The sequence below is a fragment of the Heptranchias perlo genome, chromosome 22 (genome assembly GCF_035084215.1).
Source record: "Heptranchias perlo isolate sHepPer1 chromosome 22, sHepPer1.hap1, whole genome shotgun sequence".
Classification (NCBI taxonomy): Eukaryota; Metazoa; Chordata; class Chondrichthyes; order Hexanchiformes; family Hexanchidae; genus Heptranchias; species Heptranchias perlo.
Window position 1 is genome coordinate 37,821,926 of NC_090346.1, and position 14,496 is coordinate 37,836,421.

General features: G+C 44.6%; 1 protein-coding gene across 4 annotated transcripts in view; it reads left to right on the plus strand.

Moving 5' to 3' along the window:
- Positions 1-14,496, plus strand: part of rhbdl1 (rhomboid, veinlet-like 1 (Drosophila)) — a 151,712-nt gene that overhangs the window by 75,717 nt on the left and 61,499 nt on the right. For 2 of the 4 annotated variants that reach the window (XM_068003307.1, XM_068003306.1), the window contains exons 2-3: positions 6,073-6,297; positions 8,762-8,910. In XM_068003307.1, coding sequence (XP_067859408.1) covers positions 6,073-6,297; positions 8,762-8,910 — 374 coding nt within the window. Of the gene's footprint in view, positions 1-6,049; positions 6,298-8,761; positions 8,911-14,496 lie in introns of all 4 variants that reach the window. The other 2 variants (XM_068003309.1, XM_068003308.1) reach the window with 2 other exon arrangements.

Here is a 14,496-nt window from a genome sequence, read left to right on the forward strand (position 1 = left end):
TACCGTGATGTCTCACTTTTAAAATCTCTGCAATCTGTTAAGAGGCTGTCAAGGGGGATGCCAGCAGATATTTTAGGGAGCATTTTAACTGGGAATGGATTTGGGTGGGTGGTGGGCGGGCAAGTGGCCAGTGCCTCGGCGTTGGCAGTGTGAGACCTGGGCGATTTTAACTCCTGGGCCTCATCTGCATGCCACCAGTCAGCTGCACGCCCAAAATGGATGGCAAGTGGCAGTTGGGCCGAGGGCAGGAACAGAGGTTCAGGCAGCAGGAGGCCGTCTGCCAGCACCAAAAGAAGGCAAGAAGGAAAGTGGTGGGCAGGGACTCTTGGGAGGGTCTCGTGGGAGGGAAGCTACAACGGCTTCTCCGCTTAGGCCAGAGTTAAAATTGCAGTCAGGGCCCATTGGCATCATCTGACCCCAATCTGCATATCGCTGGGTGAGTCACCCCGGACATTTTAGCTCACCACCCGCCCGGGCAGGCAGGGTTAAAAGAACCCCCTTTATCTCTATTTCTGTCTCTCTCACAAGCTGCATTGTATTGGGTTTGTGTTGTTAGTACTGCCGGCTCCTGACGTGAGCCTTGTGCAGCCGGGGCAACCCCCAAGCAAACTTGATGGATTGCCAAAACCGACCATTGAGAAGACCCAGCAACCATTTACTAGCAAATTTTCCTGTAATTATGTAAACCCTGTAGATTTGGATTGATTATCCAGTCATGTTTGTTTATGAACCCTGCAAATATAGAGGGATGTCTTATACATGAGTGCAATTTGTACAAGAAGCCTCTGATATACGTAGTTTTATTTTAACTAAACTGGAACATAATGCCCTTGGGACCATACAGCATTTACATCTACTGTATAATTCACCTATCTATCCATTATGTTGTACACCATAGTGTGCCTGCCAGCAGTGCTCTACCTCAGTAACATAATTAATTAAAAATTCAACAGTTAGCTGCTTAGCATTAACAGGCGAGAAGGCCCAGAGCACAGGGGCTCCAACACACTGTGCTACATGGGCAGGCATTTGTCACTTCCCAAGAGTGAGTTCCGAATCTGAAGTGTCCTGTTGAAGGGCAGAGGTTGAGAAGAGGCAAATTTGTTCTACACAAGGAGGGAGGGTAGGCTTGTACTGAAGTCACTGTGGACTAGCGTTGTCCAAGTCCCCTTGTTGATTCCTCCCACCCTGTGGCTTATTGTGGAGTAGGAGTAAAAAATTACTACTGGACTGACATTTTCCTACGTTTGTTAATTTTACTGAATTTGAAAATGTGTTTTGTAAATGATTATTGATTCGTTAAAATGAATATACAGAGAAAAATATTGAGGCCGATCTTAGCATTTCACCATAACTGAGGTCTGCTGTCTTTAACAGTCTGATTGTATAGGAGAATTTGATTTGACTGTAGACCCTGCCAGGGTGTTAACTGTGTGCCAACCTCTATATTTACATGTTTCTGGCATACACCAATATTGTAAAGACTGAAAAAAGTGGAGGCATGCGGACATCAATTAACATGCTAGAGATAATTTAAGTGCATCAGTTCAGAGCATATGTTCCAATTGGTCAGGCCTGATTTCCATAGTTACAACTGCAGAGCTGTGGGCTGTTGTCATGGAAATACTGCAAGCTAATTACAAAGTGTGTTGATAAGGCACATACTGAATGAGCTGGGTGATTACTCTCCCCCACCCCCTGCTGGATTCATCATACTCTTGTGAACCTGCTCTTTACTTTCCTCCCTCCTTCTTGCAAAAACAATCAGATCAATTTTAATTTTATTTCAGCACTCTTATTAAAGCTGTTTTGGTTTTGAAAGGATTCAATGCAGAGAAGGAGTGCTGAACTCACATGTTCTAGATTGAGCATATGAAATTTTTAGGTTGCAGGTGATTTTTTTTGTTGCATGAAAACAACAATCAGTGTTCAAGAAGTGACAACAAGTAGAGGGCATTCATTCCCCATTAAAAGGATCATATACTACCTTGGAAGACATGCAGAAATTCTACTCCTCACACCAGTATGTCAGCGTGGCTAGGATTCTACACCTCACAATGACAGTGAAAGAAAGGACTTGCTTTAATATAGTGCCTTTCACGACCTCAGGACGTCCCAAAGCACCTTAGAGCCAATGAAGTACTTCTGAAGTGTAGTCACTGTTGTAATGTAGGAAATGCAGCAGCCAATTTGCTCACAGCCAGATCCCACAAACAGCAATGTGATAATGACCAGGTAATTTTTTTTAGTGATGTTGGTTGAGGGATAAATATTGGCCAGGAAGAACTCCCTTGCTCTTCGAAATAGTACTGTGGGATCTTTTATGTCCACCTGAGAGGATGGTTTAATGTCTCATCCAAAAGATGGCACCTCCGACAGTGCAGCAAGGGAATGTTAGCCTAGAATTTGTGCTCAAGCCTCTGGAGTGGGACTTGATTAGCAAGGATCAGAGACTATCCTCCCTTTACACAGGATCCGCAGGGATCAGAGACTATCCCCCCTTTACACAGGATCCGCAGGGATCAGAGACTATCCTCCCTTTACACAGGATCAGCAGGTATCAGAGACTATCCTCCCTTTACACAGGATCAGCAGAGATCAGAGACTATCCTCTCTTTACACTAAATCTGCATGATTCAGAGACCATCCTCCCTGTAAATTGGATTAGCAGGGATCAGAATCTATGCTCCTTGTATATTGGATCAGCTGGGATCAGCGACTATCCTCCTTATAAGAAGTAATTCTTATTTCATCCCATTAGTCTTGTCTTGATTCAGACCCAGGTCCCAGAGGTGAAAGGGCAGTGTGCTAACCCACTACACCAGGTATTCCTTCGAAAGAGTGGTAATCGAACACAAAAGAATTATCAAAAATTTGTGAGGAGGGGAGTTGGGGAGAGAGGGAGGTAGGAAGTATCTAGTCATAATGCTCCGGCCATCATGGTGTGGGGCAGACATGATGGACCAGCTGGTCTTTTCCTGCCTGTCAATTTTGTATGTCTGTAAAAGAGGGATGGGAAACTGTGAGTTAATATTGTGTTGGCACGGAGCACTGTAGCACCAAAATGCATGTCAGTTTAGGTTGTCAGATAAAGACAGTAATGTGTTGTGAAATCATGTAAAATACTCCAGGTAACTGCCTTGCAGATACTGTCAGAGAAAGGTGCATGATGTGACCCTAACTTTTCCAGCTACATCATAACAAACTAAAGAAAAAGAGAGACATTTTATTTCTCAACCAGCGAAACTTTGCTTATAAATTAACAGAGATGTAGAAGCCGTTCTATAAGTGAGTATGCTGTATATCATGTATGGTATTTATTTTTGGGACTGGGGTGAGGGAAGGATTCACGTCAGCTGCTTAATGATCTTAGGTCTATCTCATTCTTTACCACATCATGGGACCACTTTTAATTCGCTCCAGCTGGTGTAAACAAGATGGTATTGGCCTCAAAATTGCAGCGATGACCTTACCACCCTGTTTGCGCTCCCGATCCACCCGCCAACCTTATTTAGGGTCCTGAGAAGTGCGGCCCAGGGGTCTGCCTGTGGGAGCCTCAATGCAGCATGCAAATCAAGGTCCTATGACGTAGATAGGACCCCAACGCAATTTTTAGGTTCCAATTGGTAGACCGTGTGCAACACTCGCTCTGCCCATTAGTATCAGGCATTGCGTGGCCAGACCAGTAGTTCTTGAAGGAACTGCTACAGGAAAAGTTAGGAAAATTTTTCACTTTTGATTTTTGTAGAGTGTAACTGCTCCTCCTGGCCCTGCAAATATCTTCCGGTGCGCTTCAGAGCCACTGGAATTCCCACCTCCCTGCCTGGACTGGTGAGCTGCCTGTGAATACTGGAACAGTCCAGCTGGCCTAACATAAATGAGGCCTGGCCCTCAAAATGGTTCAAGTCTCTTGGCAGGGTCATCGGGTGAGTGGCGCAATCGCCCCATCTGCTGCCAGCCCAAAATCCTCCCAAATTTCTAATTGACCCCCCAAGGGGGTCATTCTCAACTTTGCTGCTTGGGCAAAATCAATGGAATGAAAACCGGGCTGGTTCTACAATGGGACGGCAAGTTACCGCCTAGGCGACCCATTGAAAAAGACCCCCAGTTTCTTCACCATGTCCTGCCATACATCTGAACTCTCCAGAGTTACGCTGTGACCCAAAAATTCAAATTCTGGTTTAAAAACCCCCAGTTGATCTGACTCCAAAGTCAAAAAGTCGCTGTGGTCTGTATGAATTAGACTATCCCATCCAAGTGCTAATAACATAAGGTGGAGCTGCCAACGGAATATGAAGCCCATTAATCCCGTAAGCATACAGTACAACTGTCTGTTTACACAAGAAACTTAAAATCACAAGAGACTACGGGTTTAAATTTCTGACGTTAGCTAATATGAAGCAAAATTCAGATCCCAGCATGGCATTACTGGCAGTTTAATTTGCAAGCTGGAAACCTTTGGATACTCGCCAACGTGAATTTGTTGCCAGAGGCAGGTGATAGATAGTGAAAGCTACGACATGAATCCTCAACAACATGGTTGATAGACACTGAGTAACTAATGATTGCAGTTATGCAAGAAAAGCTGGAATGTGACACCCTGGAGGGTTGTGTTTGTTATTCTGACATTAGCAAATATAGTATGCCCTATGTGACACCATAAGATATCTGCAACTTAAGAGAGCAGGAACTGTTGCATAGTTATGATCCTCTTAAGATCCAAGCAATTAAATGGAAACTTTGAAAAGCATTGAGCATATCTAGCTCTACACCTGAAAGGACAGAATTCTTGTATGCATACAATCTGGTGTTCTATTCCAAGGTGTTTGAGAACCAAATATTTCTTGGCCAATTTGGAGCTATCACGATTAGGTTTATGTCTTCTTCTAAGACCTTGGGAACAAACCTGGATGTTAGAGGAAATGGTGGAAAAGTGTAAAGAAACTTCCCCACTCAAGAGACCATCTAGTGCCTCAATTTGTCTAGCTTGATCCTTGGTTGTCTTTCTGTTTGTAACTCCAGCTGTCAAAGATTATTTGTATTGTCCTTAAGTAATGAGCCCTTACGAAAGACTTACGAATCCCTATGAGATGTTGGACAAAGAATAGTGAAGTTTTAACAACAGTAATACGTTGCATTCAGAATTAATCCCTCTCTACTTGTTTATGAACCTCATAATGGTGAAATTGTCTGTCTGATTGTTACCAATTTGGCAGCCACTCATTCTTTGAATAGCAAAACTAACCACACTATTCAGAGCTTGAGCCAATTGATGTGTCACGATATGTGTTCAGGCTAACACCCTGCGTCCATGCTCATGGTGCAGCATGTATTTGGGAAGCATTGGCTTCAGAGTGAGAGGCAGTGGTGGAATGTGTGGTCCTGCTCGGTACTTTAATTTCTTCAGACTGCTACCTTAAGGTGTTGGCTGCCTCCCGGTTGATTTTGATGTCTTGGGACATTGGAGAGTTTGAGTAATGGTTTCTGTCAAATGAAAAGCTAATTTAGATGAGTCTAGAAAAGTCCTACTCAGAAAATATTTCCGACGTTGGTTTGGAGTATGTGTGTGTGTGGGGGGGTTAAGAGTTAAACAGCTGTGCACATCAATCTGGTTTGTGTTTGCATATGCACATTTGTGTATGCGCAACGGTCTGGCATGCACCTGTTCATGCAGGTGTCAGCCTGATGTGCACACGTGAACACTGGTTAGTGCATGCACGTATCAGTCTGGTGTGCACGTGTGTGTCAGTATGGTGTGCACATGTCAATCTGGTATGCACTCATGTTTGTCAGTCTGGTGTGCACATGCACATATGTGCGTCAGTCTGCTGTGTACATATGTGCATCAGTCTGATGTGCATCTGTGTGTTCATCTGGTGTATGTGTTAATCTGATCTATGTGTGTGTGTCAGCCTGCTGTGCGCGTGTGTGTGTCAGTCTGCTATGCGCAAGCGTGCGTCAGTCTGGTGTGTGCATGCGTGCCTGCACGTCAGTCTGGTGCTGATTTTTCTGATGTTTCTTTGTGATTTTGTGTCCGCTATTTTCACAGGCCTCCTTCATCTCTTGTTGCAGATGAGCAGCAAGCGCTCAAGCAGCTTCCGACGAGCAATATCCAATGGACACAGGAACCTGCCACGTGAATTCCTGCTCGATGAACCCGGACTTACTTTCTACAAACGTTTGGTGAGGCATGTAGCATACGAGATCCTACCGTGTGAGGTGGACAGGCGCTGGTACTACAGCCAGTATCGAGGCTGCCCACCGCCTCTCTTCATGACAGTCCTCACAACCATTCAGGTCAATATCAAGTTTGGTACAGTTCTGCCAAAAACTGGTTATGCATTTGTTCCTTATAATCACTCTTGCATTCTAAACTCAACACTGATAACAGCAAACTCCAGGAAATATCTCCAAAAGGGCATTGCTAATAATCCCTGTAATCTTCTCGTTATTTTGTGTGTAGAGTAAAAAATCTACCAATGTTTTAAAAACTAAATATGTGGGGGGCTCTAAGAAAATTGTTGTAAAATGGGATGCTGATTCATTACTGGCGAAGACTAATCTCAACCCCTTCAACTTTCACCATCACTACATACAATTCCAAGATCCATACCAAAAGGCAATTATTTGTGAGAAATCAGCCAGTGGTTGATTATGTAAGTGCTCTCATCACAGAGCCATAGCAAAATGAAGTCCGGGGAGAATCCTCATCTTCCCACACACAGCTATTTGTTGGTAACTGCTTTATAATGGTGGTTAGTAACTGCCAATCAATCAGGTGAGATAATGTGATTAAAGGACTGGAATTTCTTTTTAAGAGTTTTTCTTCACATATAGATTGGTTCCAAATAATGTAAATAGGGCCAGGCTCCTGCCAACAACTAGCTACTTGTCTTACAATCTTTTTTTTCCCTGTTCTAATGAACAGACTGTTGGCAAAGAAGTCTGAGTGAGATGTCCAGTGGCTAAACGTCTGATAGATTTTGTTGTTATCTCTACAGACTTACCGTGCTACTGTGGGAAAAGAGGGAAAATGGGAGAAAATTGGAAGACAGGCTAACCAGCGTTACAGTTTTTTTTATTTAAAACTGATTTTAAGATTTTAGTTTATAACACAGGATTTATATTACAATAGTAAAATCATTGTTGACATTTGAGTAGTCTTAATACTTTTAATATTAGAGTTTGTTTCAACATCTCAATGTATCAGCTGAAATCTTGGCCAACCCAAGGACTATGGAATCTCCCTACACCTGTCAGCATTCTAAGGGATAAGGACATTGGACCTGTGACTGTGGAGCCAGATAATATTCTAGTATAAGAATTTAAAATAAAAACAAGTCTATTTCTTGATAAATGCTACAACCATATTTCCTTTTACAGTACAGACATGTTGTTGATATACCTGCTGCTATTAGAGTGGGGGACTGCGCTCGAAGGGAGTATGGGTCGAAGAATAAGGGCTAATGTTGTAGCCCTGTCTTCAATTCATGCTCCCTTTCAGCAAGGCTTTCTTGCTTGGAGTGTGGCATTGCTGAGTTTATGCTATCAAGTTATTTTTATTCTTAAATTGGAAAAATTATTTTGGTATTAAGAATAACAGGCATTACTGTTAACATGGGCAGACATCAAACTACAAGCTGCATTAAATGAAGTGTCAGTCGTTAAAAGTGGAACAGAAGAATTAAAATAAATAGGAAGAAAGCAACAAAGTCAGTCACTCACCTCCCACTTCCACTAAGCCTGGCATTTGAATGACACAAAAGTGATTCACTGGATCTTTAATGAACAGCGCTTTAATCCTTCATTAAAAAGTTGCATTGCTTTGGCTGCATAGCTTGTTGAATTGACCTCAATGATTACAGTTTAGTTAATATTTAATTGACATTTTTTGCTGACTAAATTAACTAGAACAGGATAAATGGAAGTATGTTGCATTTTTTCACTTGACTATGAATTGCTGTAACAATGTGAGAAGATGCAAAAGTAAAGAAAGAATTAACAGCTTTTCATATCCTCAGGACATCCCAAAGTGCTTTACAACCCGGGGATTTCTTTTGAAGTGCATTCACTGGGGGTAATTATGACTTTGGGTGATCATGTAAACTGGGCGATAGCAATTCAGCCAGTTATACAACTCTCCCGATTTTCATTTCCATGAACGGGTGGCCGAGCCGATATCGCCCAAAGTTAAAATTACAGCCAGTGTTTTTATATAGGGGAATGCGGCAGCCGATGTGTGCACAGCAAGGTTCCACAAACAGCAAATGAGATGAACGGCTAGTTAAGCTGTTTTTGGCAATGCTGGTTGAGGTAGGAATGTTGGTTACGGCATAGAGAGAACTCCCTGCTCTTTTTCACTCTACCTGAGCAGGCAGACCATTGCCAATTGAGTCCATGAGCATTTTATTTTTAACAGGTCAGTTTGGAGTAGAATTGTGCAGAACATTCAATTTACAAAATAGTAATGGGTGAGGCCTGAGAGCAAATCTCTTCTCTGCTGGAGAATGGGGCACGGCATGAAGAAAAATATAAATATATAAAGTAACTCACAATGGAAAAAAATCTAGAGTTATTGCAAATTATTTCTTTTAATTTTGTCTCAATTTATTTTTATAAAGATAATGGCCTCCTCTTACCAATTTGTCATGTCTCTTTTTACCTGGGTTTTATAAGCTGCTGGTTTGATTTGTAGAGCTTTTCTATGTGAGCAAACTGAGTGAATAGAATGCTAAGGTTCTTAATTATATTTCTCTTTCAGATTATTATATTTATCTGCTATGGAGCCATGCTAAATAAGTGGGTTCTACAGACGTATCACCCAGACTACATGAAGAGTCCTCTGGTCTATCATCCTGGACATAGGGCTCACGTCTGGAGATTCTTCACCTATATGTTTATGCATGCTGGGTAGGTTGGACAGATTTTGATCCATGTGATGGATTAAACAGTACATAAATATCAAAACCCTGATTACAGCTATAACTGGAGGGATGGAATTCATGCCTACAGTTAAAGGATTTAATTTAGAAAGTCTACTGTAATTCCACCAGAAACCACGTATGGTCAGACAGTGAGGGGAAGATCATGGGCCCGATTTAAGCACCCGCTATCGGGTGTGTTCTTGGCGGGGGGGCTCCGAAAATCGGGGAATCCCGGAGCGGGTCGGGAGCCCGGCTCCAACCCGCCCACTTCCGGGTTCCCCACAGACGCGCCGACGTGCGCGCGCAGCCCCCGCATGTGGGACTCCCGCAGGCAATTAAAGCCAGCGGGGTGCCACTTGACAGTATTTATTCTGCTATTTCAGGTCGTTAACAGACCTGATTAAGGGAATACTTCAGGAGGGGTGGGATTTTAGAAACAACTGGGACTGTTTCCCATACTGGGGGAAACACTCCCAGTTGAAATGGATGTGTTGCAGTCATCAGCCTGTGGCAGCTGCAAAGGTCCATTTGACAGGTGGGGGGGGGAGACCCTCACTCATTGCAGGAGGCCACTCTGTCACTTTGGACAAAGATTGGCCTCCACCACCCTCCTCCTAACAACAAAATTCACCAACTTGCACACTTACCCCGGGGTCCAGACACATGTACCTACCTTGCGAACCCCCTCAGATGTACATCTTCCAGATGGGGCCGCCGTAGCTGCAGTCATGACCTCCTCGGAGGGCGAACAGCATCACCAGCCTCGCCGGCCACGCTGTCCACCTCTGACACGTGGAGCTCCACAACACAGTGCTGTGACACATCCACCTGCACAGCAGGAGGGAGGGCAACCGCAGAGAGAGATGCTTCGCAGAGGGCACTACCCTCGCCACAGGGTCTACAGACTGAGGCTCGGCTTCCTGGACCTCTCTGAGCAGCAGTGCACACGGAGGCTCAGAGTCACTCGACATGTAGTCGTGGACATCTGCAGCCTCCTTCATGCCGAGCTGCTCCCGGCTGGCCCGAGCACCATCTTCTTACCTGTCGCTGTCAAAGTCACCACTGCCCTCAACAACTTCTCCTCCACATCGTTCCAGGGTGCCACCGGGGACATCGCCGACGTCTCTCAGTCGTCTGCACCAGGGAGCCCTGCAAATACACCTACACCCACTCTGCAGTGACACAATGTGTGGCATCAGGTGTGGGTCTTCATTGTTATCCTCAGGAAAAGACATTATTGCACAAACCAGACAAGATTCGCAAAGACGTGGCAGTAGTGGTGCCAATATAATATATGATGTGAGTTGGTCAGAAATTAAATAGAAGTAAAAACCATGACAAACCCTCAAACACCCTTGTGCATCCCCTTCATGCTCACAACACGTTTGCCTTATGCTTCCTACTGCACATATGTGATGCATGCCCTGTGGCTGCAGCACAGGTCGTGGCAGGTTGAGTGAGGCTGACCGTGAAAGAGATGCATGAGAGGGTGAGTATGAGATAGAGCCATGAGATTGTATGAGGATTGGGTTGAGTGGTAGTGGTGGGATGAGTACTGACGAGGTGAGTAAGTGCAGGTAAGATGAGGATGAGCTTTGAGTGGGTGTGAGGAGTGATGTGACAGAGTAGTGTTGGCAGTGCAGAAGGAGATGTGGGGTGGGGGCGATGATGTGGCAGATGGAGTGTAGGGGAATGAGTAAGTGTACTCACTTCGGCTGACCTACTTAGGTCATTGCAGCGCCTCCTGCACTGTATGCAGGTGCGTGATATGTTGGTGGTGCTGGTGACCTCCTCTGCCACCTCGAGCCAGGCCTTCTTGGTGGCAGAGGCAGGCCGCTTCCTCCCGCCCGCCGGGGGGAAGATCTCTGTCCTCCCCCTCCTCCTCACCCCATCCAATGATACCTGGAGTGAGGCATCGTTAACCTGGGAGCAGCCTTCCCCCTGGGCTGCCCCATGCTGTAATTTTTCCTATTTCTTGCAGCATCAGTCAGTGGAGGACTGCCCCTTTAAATAGAGCTCCTCCAGCTGACAGACCTTATTGCGCATGCGCAGTCCGCCCGACGCGCAGCTCAGCTGCGGGGAACCCGGAAGACCAGGTAAGTGGATCCAATCAGCCTGCGATTGTGCGCGGGGCAGACTGATTTCACCGGGCGCGTTACCCATGCGCCCAGTCGCCCCCCCCGCCGCGAACCCGCAGCCCTCCTAATATCGAGCCGCATGACTTTGTGCGATAGTGTAAAACGGGTAATAGTGAGTCGGCAGCCCATTTTACATCTCTCCCAATTTTTATTTTCATTGACGTCAATGAAAATAAGCAATGTAACAGACTCCCTGGTGAAACGGAGCTGCCAGATGCACTGCTCCTCACTTAACTGGAGGTATGATGTTTTGGTCCTGTAAACACACATGGGGAAGTTTGTGCAGCTCTGAAAAATAACTTGCAATATTTTGTGTTCTCATCTACAGCAACCAACACAGCCAGAAATAGGCATAAAATTACAGGAAAGATGTGATTGCACTAGAGAGGGTACAGAGGAGATTTACACGGATGTTGCCAGGACTGGAGAATTTTAGCTATGAGGAAGGATTGGAATAGGCTTGGATTGTTTTCCTTGGAACAGAGGAGGCTGAGGAGTGACTTAATTGAATTGTCCAAAATTATGAGGGGCCAGATAGAGTGGATAGAAAGGACCTATTTCCCTTAGCAGAGATGTCAATAACCAGGGGGCATAGATTTAAAGTGATTGGTAAAAGGATTAGAGGGGAGCTGAGGAAATTTTTTTTCACCCAGAGGATGGTGGGGGTCTGGAACTCACTGCCTGAATGGTTGGTAGAGGCAGAAACCCTCAACTCATTTAAAAAGGACCTGGATGTGCACCTGAAGTGCTGTATCCTGCATGGCTACGGACCAAGTGCTGGAAAGTGGGATTAGGCTGGGTGGCTCATTTTCGGCTGGCACGGATACAATGGGCTGAATGGCATCCTTCTGTGCCATTAGTTTTCGATGATTCTATGATTCTAAAAGCAATCTAAAACAACTAATCAGGTTCTTACCTAACTGGAGCTGAGCATCCCTTTAAGTAATTTGGTACAGCCTCCCTCCTGACTGTCCCTGCCCGGGATTTGAGGGTGGGTTTTAGACTGGGCCAATTCAGTGCTCAGGAAGTTGAATTTAGCAAGAGGTCCTTAAGCAGGCACAGGACTCACGTTTACATATATTTATTAGGTTCCACCGGTTTCAGGTGGGCTACCGTTTCAGGTGACTAAAACCCGCCCGACCCAATGTACATCAGGCCCAAGAGATCACCACGTGAAATTCGGAGGGCTACTGCCCATTTTACCAATGCAAAATGGGCGGCGATGAGTTGAATTTCTTCTCCTCTGTGTGTGATAAATGGAGAGAGCATATGGGACAAATGAGCGGTGTGCGGACAACAGAGGATCAGTATGTAGGTGACAAAGGGAGAACATATATGAAATAAATAAACAGTGTTCATGCGGGGTGAAAAGCCTGGGGAATTGTTCATGTTGAGCCTATTGGAGGTTTTCACATATGCAGAATTCTTCTCATTCCAATAACATCCTGACTGTGTTACTGTAAGGTTCAGGTTATGATTGATTGCAACTTTAACAGTTTGTAATTGAAAATCCTTCCACTGGCAGTTGGGCTGAAACAGCATCACGATGCATCAGCATTATAGTTCCATTGGAAACATATCTTTGTTCTCAGGAGGGAAATACTTCCACACACACTCTGTATCTGCTTTCAAACAATTACCTTGTACATCGAAACTCACCAGCCTTAATACAGTGAATATTCAATTTGCTCTGCAGCTTTCAAAATATGCACACTGTTTGCCAGGTATCTTGCGCAGAAATTATGTTGTTTATTTCTAGTAGTAGATATAAATCTGGAGAGACATGGTCGTCAGCACGTACCACATGATTGTTCATTCAATAATGTGGGCTGGATTTTGTGTCCACATTCCTTGATATGCATTCCCATCACATCAGCCTCTGCACTGTGAGTGCAAGTTCATAAAATTTGCCCCTGTATATAAATAAGAATATCCTTCATAAAAATGCTTTGGGCTCAATTTTTACTTCTCCTGGCAGAAACCAGGCTGGGGGGGCAGTTAAAATGGAGTGGGGGACTTACCCACTCCTATCCCACCCTGATCTGGCCGTCTGCAATTTTAAATTGCAGTCGGCAAGGACAAATGTCCTCAAGCCGGTGGGGTCCTTTATAAATATGCAGATGATGACATCTGAGCCCAATTTGCCATTTTAACTTGTGGCCTGAGCAGGGGAGCAGTGGTGGCTTCCCCACTAGGCCAAACCTGCTGAGAACATCAGCATGTACTAACTCCTATACCAAGATGGCGTCCGGCGCACGTCATGCTGGAAACGTGCGTGCACATCCAAGACGCCATCTTGGATCTCAGAGAGGCCATGTAGCGCTGAAACAACGGGCACTACACTGCCCAATTTAGCGCCCATCTTGTCTAAAATCTTACCAATAAAGCCATAGTCAGTACAAAACAGGCCTGTTTGATATTTGTGCTATTCCATGTACCCGGTAACCATGTCAATAACTATCAGATGGAATGAATCCCTTAGGATAATGGAGTTTTCAAGAACTGGGAATTTAAACATTTAATTATTTGATAGAAATCATAGAAAGTTATGGCACAGAAGGACGCCATTCAGCCCATCTTGTCCGTACCAGCCGAAAAAGAGCTATCCAGCTTAATCCCACTTTCCAGCACTTGGTCCGTAGCCCTGTAGGTTACGGCATTTCAAGTGCACATCCAAGTACTTTTTAAATGAATTGAGGGTTTCTGCCTCTATCACCCTTTCAGGCAGTGAGTTCCAGACCCCCACCACCCTCTGGGTGAAAAAATTTCTCCTCAGCTCCCCTCTAATCCTTCTACCAATTACTTTAAAACTATGCCCCCTGGTCACTGACCCCTCTGCTAAGGGAAATAGGACCTCCCTATCCACTCTATCTAGTCTCGTGATAACAGTCCGCCAATCCCCTGGCACCACGCCTGTAGCCAGGGAGGATTGGAAAATGATGGTCAGAGCCTCCATTATTTCCTCCCTTGTTTCTTTTAACAGGCTGGGATACATTTCATCCAGGCCTGGCGATTTATCTTCTTTCAAAGATGTTAAACCCCTTAATACTTCCTCTCTCACTATGTTTATCCCATCCAATATTTCACACTCCTCCTTAACTACAATGTCTGCATCGTCCCCCTCTTTTGTGAAGATAGACGCAAAGTATTCATTAAGAACCATACCAACATCTTCCGCCTCCATACATAGGTTATCTTTTTGGTCTCTAATAGGCCCTACTCTTTCCTTAGTTATCCTTTTGCTCTTTATGTATTTATAAAACATTTTTGGGTTTTCCTTAATTTTACTTGCCAGTATTTTTTCATGCCCTCTCTTTGCTTTCCTAATTCCTTTTTAATTTCACCCTTGCACTTTCTATACTCCTCTAGGCTTTCTGTAGTATTGAGCTCTCGGTATCTGACATGAGCTTCCGTTTTTTGCCTTATCTTACCCT